The sequence below is a fragment of the Heloderma suspectum genome, chromosome 4 (assembly GCF_057233095.1).
Source record: "Heloderma suspectum isolate Gila_16-S chromosome 4, 16-S_ref, whole genome shotgun sequence".
Taxonomy (NCBI): domain Eukaryota; kingdom Metazoa; phylum Chordata; class Lepidosauria; order Squamata; family Helodermatidae; genus Heloderma; species Heloderma suspectum.
Window position 1 is genome coordinate 245,385,318 of NC_139461.1, and position 18,473 is coordinate 245,403,790.

At 45.7% G+C, this 18,473-nt stretch overlaps 1 protein-coding gene across 3 annotated transcripts in view; it reads left to right on the top strand.

Moving 5' to 3' along the window:
• Window positions 1–546: 546 nt before the first annotated feature.
• Window positions 547–18,473, top strand: part of DEF6 (DEF6 guanine nucleotide exchange factor) — a 51,915-nt gene continuing 33,988 nt past the window's right edge. For 2 of the 3 annotated variants that reach the window (XM_084853086.1, XM_084853088.1), the window contains exon 1: window positions 547–740. In XM_084853086.1, the coding sequence (XP_084709212.1) occupies window positions 645–740 (96 nt within the window). In that variant the 5' untranslated portion in view covers window positions 547–644. Of the gene's footprint in view, window positions 741–1,967; window positions 2,085–18,473 lie in introns of those variants that run through there. The other variant, XM_084853087.1, reaches the window with a different exon arrangement.

Genomic DNA, 18,473 nt, shown 5'->3' on the forward strand with positions numbered 1-18,473 from the left:
CCAATAGCTCTTAGGATGCTATACAATAAAAGCACAATTTTTTAAAAAAATCCCAAATTCACATAAAAAACAAAAGGTCAAAAAACAATTCAAAGCAGCAGAGGCAAAAACAAACATCACAGGGGGAGCTAAAAACAGCAAAAGTAGCGCTACTTAAAAATGTAATATTGCAGCATAAAATATAAAGGAATTAAAAGGCTTGGGATTTTTTTTAAAGGTGTCTTCCTGATGCTGAGAAATTAAAGTAGGCGCCATACGGACTTAACTGGGGTATTCCTTCACTTGCGCGTGGGGGAGGGGGGTGCCACCACTGAAAAGGCCACCCGAGGAGCCGCCCGGCATGCATGAGCATGCAAAGGCACTCCGAGCAAGGCCTCTGCTGACACTCTCGACGTCTCTGTGATTTGTTTGTATTAGGCCTCGATTATACTGAACAGCGCGGAAAAGGGGCGGAAGAGAGAAGACAGACAGACTTTCGGAGCGGGGGCGCGCGCGCGTCCGACCGACAGGCGGCGCTGCGGCTCCAGGGCCCCCCCTGCCGGCTGCCGCGAGCGGTTGGGACGAAAGAGCGGCGAGTTTCCTGAGCGAGGGAGGCTCCTCCCGGCGGGGCGAACAGACTCTGTCATCGGCGCTGCTCCCGGATCATGGAGCTGAGAGCCGAGCTTTTAAAATCCATCTGGTACGCCTTCACGGCCTTGGACGCGGAGAAAAGCGGCAAAGTGTCCAAGTCTCAGCTGAAAGTAAGTGAGGAAAGCGACCGGCTAAGGAGGGGGCAGGCAGGCAGGCAGGCAGCGTGTCTGGCTGAAGCGCCCCGGGCGAGCGTGGCTTGCTCTCCGTTTGCCACCAGGAGGGCTAGTTCTAGGCGCGTTGCTTGCAGGGCTGCGCTCGGTTCGGGGCTCGGATGAGAACGTCGGGAGCAACAACACAGACCTCGCAGCAGCACCTTGAATAGCTGCGGGGATGATTGACTGCTTTCCTTCCTTGCAAAGACGGGAAATCCTTAGAGTCAGATTATTATTATTTTTTAAGGACAAACTTTCTGGAATTAAATCTTGTGACGTTCCCAGTCTCTGCACTGGGGTTTAAGCAGGGGCTGGGGAGAGGAATCAGGTGGGGAGATGTATAGACATTTGCCTCCTTCCTGTTGTGTTTTTCCTGTTCCTTCCAAAAAGACAGCATTTCGAAGTAAACCAACGGCTTGCAAATATGGTAGCGCTTTTGCCCAAGCCCGCTCCTACCGATCTTACAGCAGCTTCGCGCACCTTAGAAAAGTGGCCCAATCTGGTGCAAAATGTTGGTCGTTCTTCTCTTTGCAGATACGTTCTCCCCCCCCCCCCTCCTGCTGCGGTAATCTGTCGGGTAGTAAGCATGAAAGGTCTTACGTTGAGTTAGCGAGATCCGCTTTCTTGAGTGAGAGAAACCTAAAGAACCCGCTCTCGCATTCGCACTTTCAAATAGTAACAAAGGTGGTGCTTTGAATTAGAATTTAGTTGCTGGGACTTGTTTAATCACACTTTTTTTGTGTGGGGGAGGAAGATGAGATGCCAGTGCATGCAAGAGAAGTGGGACAGAAAAGAAGATCTGGTTAATCTTTGAGGCAAATGGTAGTGATACCCTGGGAAACCATCAGCACAAGCAGATGCATGCAAGTGACAAACGGCTGAGGTTTTCTCTTCCTTTGCTACTCTTATGGAAGGTAGTGGTTGCACCAGTGAAAAATGGGTTTGGCCCCTCTGGACCACCATCCGCAGTATTAGATGAGCGCAAAACGAATTGGGAGGGATGAGCAGCTGCTTGGTTTCCTCACTGTTCAGAGGATTTCCAAACTGCTGCCGTTCTTGATTTTTGTAAGATGTTCTTGGTAACCTTTACACCCTCTTGACACAATGTGTTTCCTCATGCAAATGTACTATTTCAGAACTTATATAGAAGTTTTGTTTTTGTCTAAGGCAGCCTTCCCCATCATGGCCAATGGCCGAGCTGGCTGAGGATTGTGGAAGTTGTAGTCCAACACATCTGGAGGGCACCACGTTGGGGAAGACTGGTCTGAAATTGGGATGGAATTGCACTTCAGTCCAAAAATGGTGATTGCATCTTTCTCCAAAAGGGAATTGTAATTATCCAGGGTTGTCAGGACGTGATGCTAGAGTAAATCCAAGAACAGATTTTTTTAAACATGTTTCTGGCAGCCCCAGGCTGTACTTGGTTGATGGGGGAGGTGTTGCTCATTTGGCTTTTGAGAAATGTAGTTTTAAACAGCTAGAATGAAAAGGAGTCCAGATGAGGGCCGAACTGTGTTTATTTGTGCACGCCAGCCTTGCTCAGACATGGCAGTGCGTGCGTGAAGGGTGACAAGCAAAACAAACAGCATTGAGCCATCACAGCAATTACATCATTGTTTCTTCATGGAATCTTGCTGACAGCAAAGAGTCCAAAGGGTTTATATGCCTGTGTTAGCAACTTCCACTCCTTGGCCTCAAATACAGTAAAGCAGGATCACTATTTTGGATGTCAGTAGGGATGGGCAAGATGTTCACAAGGTTTGAAAGCCTACTTGTGGATATATTTGAGTTTGAATTGCAAAAACAACTCCTCCTCCAAACGATATTTATTTTATTTGTTTATTTTAGTCCATCTATATCCTGGCTTCCTTTGATTATGGAACTCACAGGGGCATACAGGGGAATTCCCAAGTGGAATTCTGCCATCCAGACACTGACCAGACCTAAATTTGCTTCATTTCAGCAAGGTGACTGTATCATGGAGGGCATCATTCTGGTGCCCTCTAATCCCTGACCATTGATCATGTTGGCTGGGACTTATGGGAGTTGTAGCCCAACACATCTCAAGGGAGCCAAGTTGGAAAAGGCTGCCCTAGGACTTCCTTGTGGCTTCTTTTAAACATTATAATAATGTTTGTTTATTTCTTACATTTCTATCCCACTTTTCCTCCAAGGAGCCCAAGGCGGTATACATGAACCTCCTCCTTCCCATTTTATCCTCACAACAACCCTGTGAAGTAGGTTAGGTTGAGAGTTGGTAACTGGCTCAAAGTAACTCTGTTGGGCTTCATGGCAGGGTGGGGACTAGAACCTGAGCCTCTCCAGTCCTAGTTTAACACTGTTACCACTACATCACACTGGATCTCCACTGATAAATGTCTCTGTCATTATCAAGACAAATCAAACATTCCCCTTGTGTATATTTTTAAGCACTGAGTTTTCTGCCTTTTGCATGTATGCTTAGTATGTATGGCCATTTAGCAAATCTTTTCCCTTAATAAATGTATTTAAGTGCAGCCTAAGTGCACTTTATGATTTTTTGCCCTAATAAAATATTTCAGTTCTTTTTTCTTTTAGCTATTGGAAATAGGTTTGAGATATTAATACAGCGCATAAAATTAACATAGCATACTTTTTGTTTTGTTTACTAAATATAAGTCATGTATTTAGGGCAGCAGAAAGATTTCCAGAAAGTTTTCTGACTTCAAAGTTTTCCAGAAAATGCACATCACTGGCAACTGTAGCCACCCAGTTTTTAGAACCAGTTTTCTAGCCAGAGATGCCGGTGCTCTTGAGGAATGTGGTCTGAAAAATGTATGTCCCTCCTTAAATGGTGCTGCTGTTTGAATGATGTTATGCTGTATATATACCAGTGTTGTTAACTGTCAAGCTGTGGTGATGGCCACCAACTCAGATGACTTTTGGTTAGATACTATCTCCAGGATCAGAGGCAACATGTCAGCATCAAGAGTAGGCATGTTTGGTCACCTGCCAAGAGCCTGCTGGAGTTGCTCCTCCTCTTCACCACTGCGTCCTGCTTGTTCACCTGCTTCTCACTCTGGCCCAGACAGAGGTGGTGGTGAGAAGGAAGGATGAGGAGCATTAATAGCTGGTGACAATGGCAGTGAGATGGTAGACTCACTGAGGGAGGGGCCCATTGAGGGTGTCTTGCCCAAGGGCCCTCCAAAACCTGGAGGTGGCACTGACTATGCTCCCCATGTACTGCTTGTGGCCATCCCATAGCCATCTGCTTGGCCACTGTGGGAAATAGGTAGCTGGACTAGATAGACCTTTGGTCTGATTCAGCACAGCTTTTCTTATGTTGTGAATTACTCCCAACATGCACCACAGTTGTTATTAGCAGCTTGTGCTTTAACTACTTTGCATGTGAGTATGTCCGTGGCCAAAGGTGCTCGTATTTCATAAGCAGAGTCATAAAAATAAGGAACCCTTTGGAGTCATGTTATCCAAAATAAGGGATATTTAGTGACCTGGTTTGCACTTAACAAGAAGCCACTGTGGTTGAATTTCCCCATGGGGCTTTTTTTGTTGCAGCAATGGCCGCCATTTTGAATATTCAGGCTGCGGCGCAGGTGTGCTGTAGCTTCTCGTTATGTGTGTACCTGGTGAGGGTGGGTTGTTTGGGTGCTTGGCACCCAGAACCCATGGGCAGTTTCAGGGTTGCAGTGACTTGTTTGAGTAATCATTTCAGACTTTTTAAACACTACTTTGGAACTGGTTGACTGAGGGGCGAGACTACGACATATGAAAGTAGGTGGCAATTTCATCACATTTTCTCCAACATTTAGGGGATGTTGAACTTCTGATATGACTTAATTTCACCTGGGTGAGGTACCACCAATGCAGTAATCTAATAGAACTCTCTTTTATTTTGGCAGAAACAGATTTAAATGGGGGCACTAGCTAGATTTTTCAATAGGTTTGCCTAAGACTTTTCCCCAAGTTAATATGACACCTTCCGAGGATCAATATTTAATATCAATTAGCATATTATAAAGTTTTGAAACGAGCTCTTTAGTGTTTAACACAAAATTAGTGTGTAATTTTGTTTGTGCAATGATAGAATCAAAGTTTGTTAGTGGACGAACTGCTTCTGCTTTCACTTGAGGCTTTGCTATAAAGGAGGAAATCTGATAAATTTTTAACCAATTTATGTTTCTGTCCTGGAGCATATCTCTGAGTTATTGACCAGATCTAGGGAAAAGGTCCACAAGCAAGTCTTTTAGGGTGCAATCCTATGGCCTCTAGTCGGCAGCTAGACGGCCACAGAATAGGTCAGTTCCTGGAGAACAGACCCCCACCCCCTCCCACGCTTCCTCATAGGCAGCACAGATCAGCCCTGCACTTGTAAGAGCAGCATAGAGCAGCGAAAACAGGGCATTCCCAGGGGTGGGCCAGGGCGGGAAGGTCGGAAATGCCAGTACGACACATCCTATGTGTCGTCTGGCTGCTGCTTCCCATGCTCCAACGTCCTGCAGCTAGACAGTCAAAATCAGCTGTCTAGTCGTGAAAGCAGGGTCCGGGGAGCAAGGAGGAGATCTGCTCCCCACCACTTCTCCTGCCCTGCACTGGATAGGCAGTCACCCCCTGGGTCAGAGGCGACCGTTGATCCATATAGGATTGCTCCCTCCATCTATATAGCCTGGCCTGTTCCCAGCCCTGAAACCTTTTGAATTTATGCAGATCATTCAACAGAGGGTAATAGAGAAATGGAATCATCAGGGAAGGCTCAGGAGCAAGGAATGTGTGCCATCTTTTCCAAGTTTCCATAGCTGCCTGCAGAAATGGGTTATCTATTACCTGCCAATGTTTCCATTTGTCCGGTCTGAATGGTAACCCTCTTAGTTCTCTTAGGGCACAATCCTATGCATGTTTAGACAGAAAAAAGTCCTACAACTCCCGGACTTCCCAAGCCAGCAGTGCTGTTTAAACATGCATAGGATTGCGCTTTTAATTCGTTATTGCTTGTCTCCAACCTAATCCATGTGTTTTCAGGTTGGCTGATCAAAACCTGAAATAATTGTTTGAGATGGTGTGCATCATAATATGTCACCAAATCAAGAATGCCCAAACCACCAAATCTGAAGTGCTTAAAGAGAATCTGTTTTGATAATCTTGCCTTTTTCTTCTCATGGATAACATCCATTATGTGTGTTTGCCGTTGGTTTAAGTATTTCTCTGAGAGAAAGATAGGCAAGGTCTGAAATAGATACAAAATGTTTGGCAAAATAGTCATCTTTACAGTGGCAAGTTTTCCTAACCATGAAAGTTTTAATTTTCCCCAATTATTAAATAACATAAAACTTGGGTATGTAAAGGTTTGAAATTTAGTTTGATCACATTTTGTATTGATTTTGGTAGAAGTATCCCTAAGTGTTTCATATTCTTCGCTTTCTTTCAGATACCAGTAACTTTCTTAAGCTCATGGTTAGTTGCTTTACATACATTCAGAGTTAAACTATTAGAATTTTTTATTGATAGTCAGCCCTGCCATGCTGCCATATTCAGTAAGGGTTTTCCATATTTTCTGTAGGTCTCATTTCGGGTTTGAAAGGGTTAGGGCCAGATCATCGGCATATAGATTTGTAAGAACCTTTTTTGCCCATTGGTTTTGTGAGAATGTATCTGGCTCCCACCCTTCAGTGTGTTTAGCCAATGGGTGAAGTCACAGGTAATGATCGACAAACTCTTTGACTGGGAACGACCTTCCTGGTTCATTCTTAAGTTTTGGCAGGGTTGGGTGAGGGGTGTCATGACCCTACTGGAATCCTCTGAGGAGGAGGAAGAGTTAGAGGCCCCAATAGAGGATGATGCCCAGTTCCTGCCACGGCCTGCACCGCAACAGGGGCCTGAGTTTGTGGAGGAGCCTGCTGAGGTCCCAGCCTCAGGAAGACGGGGACTCTGCCTCGGAGGAGGAACACCCCGAAAGTCCCAGGGAGCAATGGCATCAGAGGAGGCAGGCCCAACTTGGGGAACATGACGAAGTGCCAGGCAGCAGCAGAGGTCTACTCAGGAGGAAGGGGGCTCTCCATAAGTTGGGCTCTGACCAGAGAGCTCTAACGTACTGTAGCAGAGTCCTGGCTGTGGCAGCAGGTTCTGCTGTTAAAAGCCCTCAGCATCTGTCTAGCCAGGGTTGGAAACAACACTGTTCCAAGAGCTCCAGTGCCTTGAATCTTGCCTTGTGGTTGATGCTCGATGATACTGACCCTTGGACACCTTTTTGACTCTGCTTATGGACTGTGTAACGTGTCTGACTTCCTCACTGTGTTTTGACCTCTGCCTGCTCTTTTGACCACTGCTGCCTTTGCCTGACCCCACGTATCTGACTGCTTGCCTGTGCTTGACTGTTTGCCTGCTTAACTGACCACTCCGTCGTTCACATCCTGGTATTGGCTAGCAAAGAGCCAGGACTCAGTTTAGAGCAGGACAAGGGGACGTCTTCCTCTGTGGAGAAGTAATTGCTGTCCCACAGAAAGCAATTCAGAAATTCAGGGTTTTAGCATAGCTATAATCAGTAGTAGTGTGTCCACCCAAAAAACAAAAGGTGGCACAGGACTTCATCCCCTTTCTAACTCAGGCCTCATTTCATAACGCCCCCCCAACCCAGTTTTTTTGCCCCGAGTTTGTAGCCCTGCCAGTGCAGATAAAACCCATCCATCATCATCATATTGCAAGGGGTGGGGGCTGTAGATGAGAAAGCATGGGTTATGCCACCCCTGCAAAGTAGCCCAGTGTTGTTAGTTATACCCATTTTACTGGCGGAAGGGGGAAGTTAGAGCAGTGTGTGACAACTGTGCAGTGTAGTTATCCAGCTTGGCGTGTTTGTTTGTTTGTTTGTTTGTTTGTTTGTTTTTAAGGGAAATGTAGTGGGAGTCTGAAATTGATTGTAATTAATTAAGGGCTGGAGGGGGTGGCTGTGGAGGAGCCAGAGGAAGAATTGAAGGTTCCAGCTGTGGGTGGAATGATATTGTCCAGACACCAGGTCTACCTATTGATGGATAGCAGGTCTTCCTATTAAGAAACAACAGAGGGGTAGACCGGCTTTACATATTTCTCAGAGGCCGGGTAGACCTGATGCCTAGACATTGCCTCCGCTCAGTCACCAGATCTACCAGAAATTACAGACCTGTTCCTGTGGACGCCCATATACTCAACTACCAGGGCTTAATCATCACTGGCCATATGAATTCTTTTAATGATAGAATAGTTATTCCAACAATGGAAGGAGAAAATTATTATCGTCACCCAGAAAGAATTTTACCTCCAGTAGCATTTGTAATGTTCCTGAGAATTCTCATGTCTTTTCTGCATGACAGGTAGAGTAATTCAGTAGGTGATAGTTTCCCCAGCACCAGGATGTAGTGACACCTGTTCACGTGCCATGCAGCTGTTAAGAGCTCAGGAATCCCTCTAGGAAGAAAAAAATGGTAATTCAAAGTATTTGATTGCATATGTAGGGCCTCTGTGGAGCATTTGTTCTCATCTCTGTAAAACTGTGCCGTGTGCCTCACAGATATGCTTCCTGTGGGTACGCAGGAACTGGTGGGTCTAGTGTCAGCAGTCAGATTTTTCTTCCTGTTTAGCTGTACACAGCTTGTGCTACTCTAAAAATGTATGCTGTTAGCAATATATATCTGCAGAACCTCATGGTTTTCAAGACAGTGCCCAGGGGCAACATGTTTTGCAACTTGACCAAAGAACTTGGAAAGCAAGGGATGGAAACATATTGTCCACCACACAGAGTACATTTGGGCTTGGCAGCCATAATGGAACCACATATTTCCCTTTGATTCCTGTAAGACCGTTTGCTGCAGCGCTGCAAAAGAGTGGATTGTACTACTGTGGTTAAAAGCTACCCAGTATATATTGTGCTCATTGCCACAAGCAAGGATAATGGCTACTAGTTTACAACTGCAATCCTACACATGTTTACTAGAAAGTCCCATTGGACTTGGTAGAGCTTACTTTTGGGTAAGCATACTTTTAGGATTGTGCCGTGTGTGTGTTTAAGTTTAAAAAGGATTCTTTCTTTCTTTCTTTTTATTTTATTGCCAAACCAGACCTTCAAGCTGGCTCACAGTTGGACAGATCTGTGGTCCATAATTTCATGGCCTTAGTAGCAGGAATGTAGGCTCTATGTTCAGTCATGGATCTCTGATGACAGACGAGATCAGCCTTCCCCAACCAGGTGCCCCCCAGATGTCATGGAGTACAACTCCCATCATCCCCTAGCCAGCATGGCCATGCTGGCTGGGGGTGATGGGAGTTGTAGTCCTACACATCTGGAGGGTGCCTGATTGGGGAAGGCTAGATTAGATGCTGGAAATATACAGGAGACAGATTCCTCCATCATGTTCTGTTTGATGGAATGTAGGAAGCTGCCTTATGAAAAGACAAAGCTGCCTTATATAATGCTTTTCCCATCACATGTGACATGATTCTCTTTTAACTGGGGTTGCCAGGGATTGAACCTGCATGCTACCAATATGCTGTACCAGTGAGCTGCGGTCCCTCCCTGATCAAAGTGAGTGGGACATTGCCTTTCAAGCATGTCTAAGCATATCTCCTGGCTTGTCAGCAGACTTAAACATGAAACCCTGTTTTCTATGCCAGATACCAGCCCACTTAGAATGTAAGAACAAGAGTGTCTGTGTGTGCATGCAGAATGCCTTTTTCAGCATTTGGTACTAGTGAGCAAGGCTTCAAGGGTGAAGTGCTTGGTTTCCAGGCAGGCCTGAGCTCTATTTTTTTCAATTTTTACAAATTTCCTCTTGTTTAAACTTGTGCCTCTCCCAGGCTACTTATTTTTAGGGCCTTTTTCCTTATAGCAAGTTTACTAGGAAATTCAAAGCCTTTAAAGCCCACTAGGAAATTCAAAGCCTTTAAAGCCCACGTTAAATAAAATATACACTAAACCAGCGGGTGCAACTACAGTTGTGGCTTCCTGTACTGTTTAGTACGGGGGATTTTCGCAGGTGTGGAGCATGTTGCTGCTGCTTGTTCTCCTTACAGCTTGCATGTTGCAACAAGGCAATTCTCACCTGATTCGTACTTTCTCTCCTTTTGAAATCTAAGCTTCTTTTTTTTTTACCACTTATGAATTCAACATTTCTAATCTAACCCATTGGTGAAGATTAAAACATTTTTACCTTGCAACAAAATTATAGTGGAAAAATTCAAATATGTGTCATGGATTTGGGCTTCAGACTATCTTGGGCTTGTTTACACATGCTGTAATTTATTGTTAACAAAGGAGATTGTTACCTTGTTGTGGTGCTGGAGCTTGAGCACCTCAATGACGTCATGAGCTAAACCGTGAAGGAACACCCAAGACGGGAAGATCATGGCAGAGAGGTCAGACTAAATACAATCCCTGGGGAAGGAAACGGCAACCCACCCCAGTATTCTTGCCATGAAAACTAAATGGATCAGTACAACCAGAGATACGTCGGTATACCATCGGAAGATGGGACTTCCAGGTCGGAAGATGGTCAAAATGCTACTGGGGAGGAACAGAGGATAAGTTCAACTAGCCCCAGATGTGATGACGCAGCTAGCTCAAAGCCGAAAGGACCGCTAGCAGCCGATGGTGTTGGTGGTGAACGACGAATCCGATGTTCTAACGGACTCGACCTTGGGGGAGCTGGGGGTGGCGATGGCCGACAGGAAGCTCTGGCGTGGGCTGGTCCATGAAGTCACGAAGAGTCGGAAGCGACTGACCGAATAAACAACAAAGTGCTAACTAGGGATGCTGGAGAAATTCGAGATGGACTAAAATGAGCTCAGATTTCTAAGAATCCGACCTGCAGAATCCTCTGCGGAGCGGCCCCCAGAGGCCATGCTGAAGCCATGGACTTTCAGATTATTTTTTTACTTTCCCGAAATTTACGCATATACATTCGTAGGAGAATATGTAAGTTTCTGCTGAGGAAACATTGAATGGAATGGGGGACGATACACTAAATGTTACGTACTAAGGTAAATTATGTAAACATTTACGGAAATACATAATTATGTATTTTTCTGCACGACAAAAAAAAGATATTCGCATCCGTCTGTGGGCGGATGATGGAACAAAAGGCACCTGATAATCCACGAAACACAGGCGGAGCAGAATTTACACGGTCTGTACATTCCTAGTGCTAACACCTCATTTAAAGAAATCAACTGTATGAGTTTTATCTGCATTAATTTTAACTTCACATATGAGAAGATTACAATAATTCTAGAGGGAAAAAATCATTATTTGTCTACCTGCGGTGTGCGCATGTGTTCCAGGAGATTCGTTTTAGAAGACGCATTCCCCGTATTTTCACAGGAGGTAATGCCCTTTCTAAGATGGTGCTTGCTGTCTGAGATATTCGGACTAAAAATAATTGCATTGCCTGATTAATCTAGCTGATTGATATACTAAACATGGCAGCCCTACTGTTAGCACAAGTTTGTGCTTAGCTCCTCTAGACTACAATCTTTTTTGGAGATTCCTGGCCTTACAAAAATCTTGTGCTGGGTAGCAAGGGCTGTGAAAAACTGTTTCGTCTAGGAGTTATTGTGTAGAGTGTGGCAGTCCAGTGGAAGTTGCAGTATTAGTAATAATGTTTCCATACTGCACTACAATGGGTCATTAGACAATGCTCTCTATTACTCTCTTCCGGGCTAGTCCTTTGCTTGAAGAGAAGAGAGACAGTGAGAAAACCCCAGAGTGCATGGGTTTCCTCCATAAATTCTCTCAAGCTCACTTATTACTTAAAGAAAATGCGCACAACCGGATGTGTCACTCTGATCATCCTTAAGGTGCGGCATAAGCCAGAACAACCCAGTGTGATGTAGTGGTTAGAGCAGCCTTCCCCAGCCTAATGCCCACTGGCCATGCTGGCTGCAGATGATGGGAGTTCCCATCCAACAGGGTGCCAGCTTAGGGAAAGCTGGGCTGGAGTGTCAAAGTAGAACCAGGGAAACCTTTGTTCAAATGCTTACTCCGTGATGAAACTCACTAAGGAAGCTTGGGCCAATCACTCTTTCTTAGTGTTATCTACCTCACAGGATTGTTGTGAGGATAAAATGGGAGGGGAGAACCATGTACGCCATCCTGAGCTCCTAGGCAGAAGGATGGGGCAACGAAATAGAGATAAATAAAATAAGTGGCCAATGAGGGTTTGACCCATTTGTTCTGCATTCCCAAACCTGGTGTCCTCCACATGTGTTGGACTACAACTCCCATCATCTGCTGGCTAGAGCTGATGGGAGTCTCTAAATTCAAGTCAGTAATTTTGTGACTTGATCCTGTGAGAAGATGCATGGGACGTGGTGGCTCAGAGGACCACGGGGTAGGGTCTCAGCATCTCTTCCCCCCACCCTCATTTTACACCCCCACCCAGACACAGACTAGCTCTACTGCAGGCACAGCAGCAGTATGTTATTCCACAGCTGTGCCACACTGTCCTAACACCACTCTGGTGGGGATTGACAGAGGCGGCCTTCCGAAACCAGGCACCCTCCAGATGTGTAGAACTCCAGCTCCCATCACCTCCAGATGGCTAGGGCTGGGTGCTGGTTTAAAATGGGAGCAGGGAGGAGAGATGCTAAGTCCCTAAAACCTGACACCCTTTGAGCCGCCATGTCCCATGCAGGATCAGGCCATAAAATTACTGACTTGAATTTCGAGAATCTAACTAAGCTGATGGAGCTAAGCTTACCCAATAGAAGTTACCCAATACCATAATTTTCACCCATGTAATTAAATCTTAAATATGTTTCGATTAACTGGTGCAGGTGCTGAGCAGAGGCAGGATTCAATGACCTGCTCAAAGCTCCAGAGTTGATGGAAGAAGAAGGAAAGCGGCTTTGCATAACCTTTTGAGTTTTATTCTTAAACCCCAGGCCATGCTCCCTCTTGCTGTTGATCACAAGCTGTTATGCTTTTCCTGCGTGCATGCGCGCGCGCGTGTGTGTGTGTGCAGTTACTAATTACAAAGAAGGGAGGGGAGTAAAGAGATAGAAGCAGCATTGTTCTAGATGGGGCCCTTCTTCATAGTTCTTTGAGTGTCTTGTTAATAGTATTCTTTGTTAGGAGAAGGGGTCCACGGATTTTAACTTGGCTCAGTAGCCAGTCATTATTTGTGCTTGCCACTGCTCCTTCCCCATCCCCAAATCCTCCCTGTGTGCCTGAGAACATAGGAGATGAGAGAATCTCTCAAATTGTGCTGGCTTTGAAACTCTGCCAGTCCCAAAGTTTAACATGCAGGGAGAATCACCCCATCTCTCCTCAGGCTGAAAAAGGATTGGAATAGGTCTCATGACAGGCTGAACTTGGGAGCAGGTGCTTCTGTCTCAGGGGTAGGGAACCTCAGGCCCAGGGGCCAAATCTGTCTCTCTTGGGGTCCTACTCCAGCCCTCTGGGGTTCCCCATATGGCCACACCCCTTTCCCCCAACTACCAATCAGTTTGTGGCTTCCTGGCTTTTGTTCTAAAAGGATGAAATGCTTCTCCCAAGGCATAATTCCTTGCAGTAAGAGCTTTAGCCTCCAACATGTTGGTATTTTTTTGTATTTTGGCTCTTCCCCTTTTGTTTTTGGCCCCGCCCCCTTGCCTTTGGCTCCACCCACCACTGGAATGCAGCCCTGGAGAACTCCAAAACTGAGTTCCTTGAAAGAAGTTCCCCACCACTGTTCTACCTGCTCCAAAGTGGGTGTAAAAGACCCCCCTCTCCAAATTTTCTGCAATGTTGCAGAGAACTGGCCTTGGCAAGTTGGGAAATAGATTTGTTGTGGCTTGATCAGGAGGAGGTTTTAGCATTCAGGTAGGGAAACTCCATCCCACAGCCATTTTTCATATGGTGTGGCACAGAGTGAGAGCCAGAGAGAGATGGGTCCTGCACACCCTGCCCATCTTTTGCTCTTGAGCCACTGGCCATTGGCTGCAGCCTCCAATTGATTTTTCCACAGGTCAACGGCCCTTCAGAGGAAAAAGGTTCCCCACTTGCTTTTAGCAGATAAAAGAAGCACAATGGAAAAACCACCAGGTCCACGTTCTAGTAATATAGGAGTGGGCAACTTGTGGTGCTCCAGATGTTTTGCTTACCACTCCCATCATTGCTCACCATTGACCATGCTGGCTAGGGAGTTCTAGGACAAAACATATGGAGGGTCACAAATTGCCCACTCCTGTAGTAATAGAAGTGTGACTGGCAGAACTGTTAGGAAAAATGAGCGTGGGGGGGGGGGCAGATTCCCCAGCATTTGGACCCAGCACATTTCTTAGCTAAAGGTCCATGAGTGTCATCATAACTTGAAACGGGGACTGCAATATCTCAAAAACGTGAAGGTTATTGAAGCAAGGTGTCCTCGAAGGTGTCCTCAAAAATTATAAAAATAGCACTGAAAATAGAAATAGAAATTGGAACTAGCAAGGCACAAAGAGGAGGGAGGTGAGAATCGTATACAAAGATAGAAGATTTTTTTTTATCATAAATGCATTTTTTCACCCCGAAAGATAGGATTTCTTATTACAAGCTGTCAAATGTGACAGGCAGTGCAATCTTATGCGTGTCTGCTCAGATTTAAATCCCACTTTGTTCAATGGCGCTTACTCCCAAGTAATTGAATATATGACTGCTATTTGAGAGGTCTTTTCTCATCTTGTAAATGGCCTGGAACAATGTCTCTGTGCATCCTGTGACCTAGAGAATCTCTACACCAGCCTAAAATCCTGCATTTAAAACGGGGCTTTCTGCTTCCGTTTTATTTATTTATTAAATGTCTTAATCGCCCATCTGGCTGGTCACCTGGCCACTCTGGGCGATGTATAATAATAGAACAGTTTAAAACAATAAAATTTCACATTTTAAAGGCAGGATCACGATGGACTCCCTTTACATGTGCTTCTTCCTGCCCCCTGTTCCCCCTCCTTTCCCCCCTTATCTGAGTCTTCCATATGTTTCATTATACAGCTGCTAGATGGCGCTGTGGTCTACCTCTTATTGTGACTTCTCTTTTTTCACAAGGGAACTCAAGTGGAACTCAAGCGTGCTAATTTGATAGTTCATTATCACCGATCTTTTAAAAAACAGAATAAATGTCATTTAGTGCGGGAGACACCTTGGAGGTTGACGATGTCATCTAAGGGGCCCGCAAACTTCCATGAGTAACCAATCTGAATAGCAAGATAAAAGCTCTGTGTGAAGAAGCTCACAGTCATCCAGCTAGTCATTTGGGAGAAGAGATATTGCAGCCCCTTAGTAATCCCTGGACACTTGGTAGAGGAGCTCACTATGTTGGCTTCTCCTGCATTCTGTTTCAACTGTGTGCTCTGACAAACTGTGGTTTCTGTCTCTGATCCACTGTGTTTGCTGGAAATGGGGAGAGTTGTGACAGACAAAACCCTTGCAGGCTCAAGCTGTGATTCAGTCTCGAAAGTTGCTGGATGCTGGAAGTTTTGCCCTTCAGGTGAAAGCACAGAGGTCATATGGTATCATTAGGAAGTATGACTCAAAGAAATCTGGTAGAAAAGTTGTCAACTCCTTCGAACTGATTCTTCTTCAGTAGTTGTGTCGAAACAGGTGACAAATGTAAGTGTGAGAAGCAATAATTCCACTTTATGCTACAGTAGTCAGACCTCATCTGGAGTACAGTGGCCAGTTCTGGGCACCACACTGTAAAAAGGATGGGGACAACTTGGAATGGGTTCAGAAGAATGCAGTGAAGATGGTCAGCAGTATGGGAAACAAGTCCTGTGCGGAGTTATTGAAGGAACTGGGTATATTTAGCTTGGAGAAGAGAAAACTGAGTGGGGACATGATAACACTCTTCAAATACTTGAAGGTCTGTCACACCGAAGAAGGCAAAAACTTGTTCTGCCCCAAAAGACAAGGCTAGATGAAGCGGGTTTAAGTTTTAGGAGGGTAGATTCCAGTTGAGCAGTAAGCAGAATGGTTAGAGTATTTTGGCATTAGAACCAGTGACTAAAGGGTTGGTGGGTTCTCCCTCACTGGAGGTCTTCAAGCAGAGGCTGGACAGTTAGTTCTTGGAAATGCTCAGCTCTGGATTGCCTGCATTGAGCAGGGGGTTGGACTCTATGGTTCATGATGGTGTACTCAGTGGAGGCCGGTGGCTCTAATGTCCATGATGTGGTGAATCTGCTCCGGGTTTCAGTCAGAACCAGTCAGAACTCTAAAGGATCTAATCAAGGTGTGGAGCTGGTTCTGACAGAGACTTGGAGTGGATTCACTGCCCCACTGACATCGGAGCCACCAGCCTCCACTGGGTGTATTATACCTCTTACTGGGTCTGGCTTCGTGCCTAACAGTTGTGTTGCTGAAAGCATCCAAAGGGAATAGAACGGGCAACTTTTGCTAAGACCCGGTTTATTAGGAAAGTAGAAAGCTGTCTTATACCAGGCTGGAATACATGTTCATCTAGCCCATAATTGTTCACTCTGATTAGGAGCAGCTCTCCTGGGGCCTCAGACAGAGGTTTTTCCCATCACTCGAAAGCAGATCCTTCCAGTTAGGGGTGCCAGGATTGTACTTGGGACCTCCTGCAGGCAAAGCATGTGCTCTACTACTGAGCTCCACAATTATTCTGGCTTTCAACCACGTTTGTAGGCTATCCTTACCTCAAGAAGCTTTTTGCTGTGCACCCGGGACATTCCTGTTTTATCCTCATGACAACCACGCAGGGCAAGTTCTTCACACATTTCCCTTCTTTTCATCTTCACAATAAACCTGTAACACTGGTTAGTGTTGTTTCCGTTTTGCAGATGGGGAACTGAGAATGAGAGAGGGGGAGTTGTACGGGACCACCCAATGAGTCCATGGCAGATACGGCATACGTCCAATTGTGCTACGTCTAAAAAAGAGGCAGATAGGTATTTATTAATCTGATACGGCAGAGATGTGACATCTAAACTACGGACAGGTAGCACATCCATCTCTCTGTTTCCACACAGGATCCAGGGCTTTGAATCTGTCCTTTGTCTTTCCCCTATGATGCTGAAATCCTTTTTCAAAAGGACTCAGGAACACAGCATATACAGAAAAGAGTTTTGGGGCCTGCACTTATGCTGACCATTAAGCAATGCTTCCTCCCTCTGTGTTATAGTGCTTTGGCTGCCCATCCTTGGATCTGCCATATAAGCAGCATCTTGTCACCTTTTAACATTCAAGGCAAGCTCCTGATTTGAAACCAGAAGGATCATTCCAGTCCCCAGCAATTGTCTCAAATGCATCCCCAACCAGTGAGAAGAAAAGGAGCTGTCATTCTCCTCTTGCATTAAACATTCCACCCCTGGCTCATGCTGGCGCCTGTTGCAGAGCACGATTCTGTGCCGCACAAAAGCTGATTATAATTCCACATTCAGCTTAGAGAAACAGACCCAGTGTGCTGAAGATAAGGGAAATGGCACCAGGCAGAATGCATATTTACCACCTGCCTGAATCAGTGAAACTAGCTTTTTCAGGACCAGATTAAAGGAGATAGGAGCCCACAACCAAATACTCTCAGGGGGCCTCTCTCTGTGATCCATCACTGGCACTCTTTTAACAGCCACCATTCACATAGAATGGTGGATACAAATAACTACAGATGGACACACTTGCAGTCTCCATCACTGGCTGTGTATAAGGATTCTGGTTTCAGTCTTAGGCATCTCCGCCTTGAAGGATCTTGGGTCCAAACAACATGCAATATTAATTATGTTTTAGCTGCACAGGGGCGTACTGTTGGGCATTTGCCAAGGCCCCAAGACCAGCAAAGGACCCACTGCCCTAACAGTGCTGCCATTTCAACTTTGCACAAAGTATCCAAGATCCACTGCAGCCCAAGACAATTCTCAACAGGTCCCACCTCTTCCAGGTTATGCATCTACAGCTGAGGGTGCCATGCCCAAGGGCCTCCAAAATCCTGGAGCCTGCAATGCCCATGATGAGTACAGGATTCTTCTTTCACAACAGCCAGTGTAGGCAGGAAGAAGCTATCTAGATAGGAACTGTCATGCATATGGAAGGGGGGTAGGGAGCTTCAGTCTCCCCCTCCCCCCATGGTTGCAATCTGGATTGGGGGCCTGCACATACAAAGAGTAGGCATGCCCCCCCCCACTGGCCATGCTGGGTGGAAATGATGGAAGATACAGTCCAACACATCTGGAGAGCAGCAGGTTGGGGAAGGCTGGTGTGTATATCTGTTCGCCTTTCTGTGTTTTCTCTTCATTTATATTTGCTCAGGGCATTCACTCTTTCCTTTTATCTCTTGCATTTTTGGCATTTCGTTCTCTATGTTCCTCTCTCCAGCACTGCAGTGGAATGTATGGTATCAGCCTGCATGAAATGCCCCACTTGCTTGGAACAGTGAAGACTTTTCAAAGCAGAGCATTTTGAGGTATCTGAAGCAGCAATGACCAATGTTGGTCTCTCCCCATGTAATTTTAGATCCTGACAGAGGCCTCTGCACCAGAAGTCTTTGGGACATATTGGGCTGGTTCGCATGACATGACAGCCTATTGAGGGTTAATTTACCCCTGAGGAGCTGCAGCATGTGCCAACTGCCATTATGAATATGCAACCCCTGCTAGGAGGTTATTGTGCTGTGTGAATCCAGTCAGCGGGGGTTATTTGAGGCTAAAGAACTCTCACATAACCCTACAACAGATCGTGGGTTATGCGGGGGTTGTTTAGCC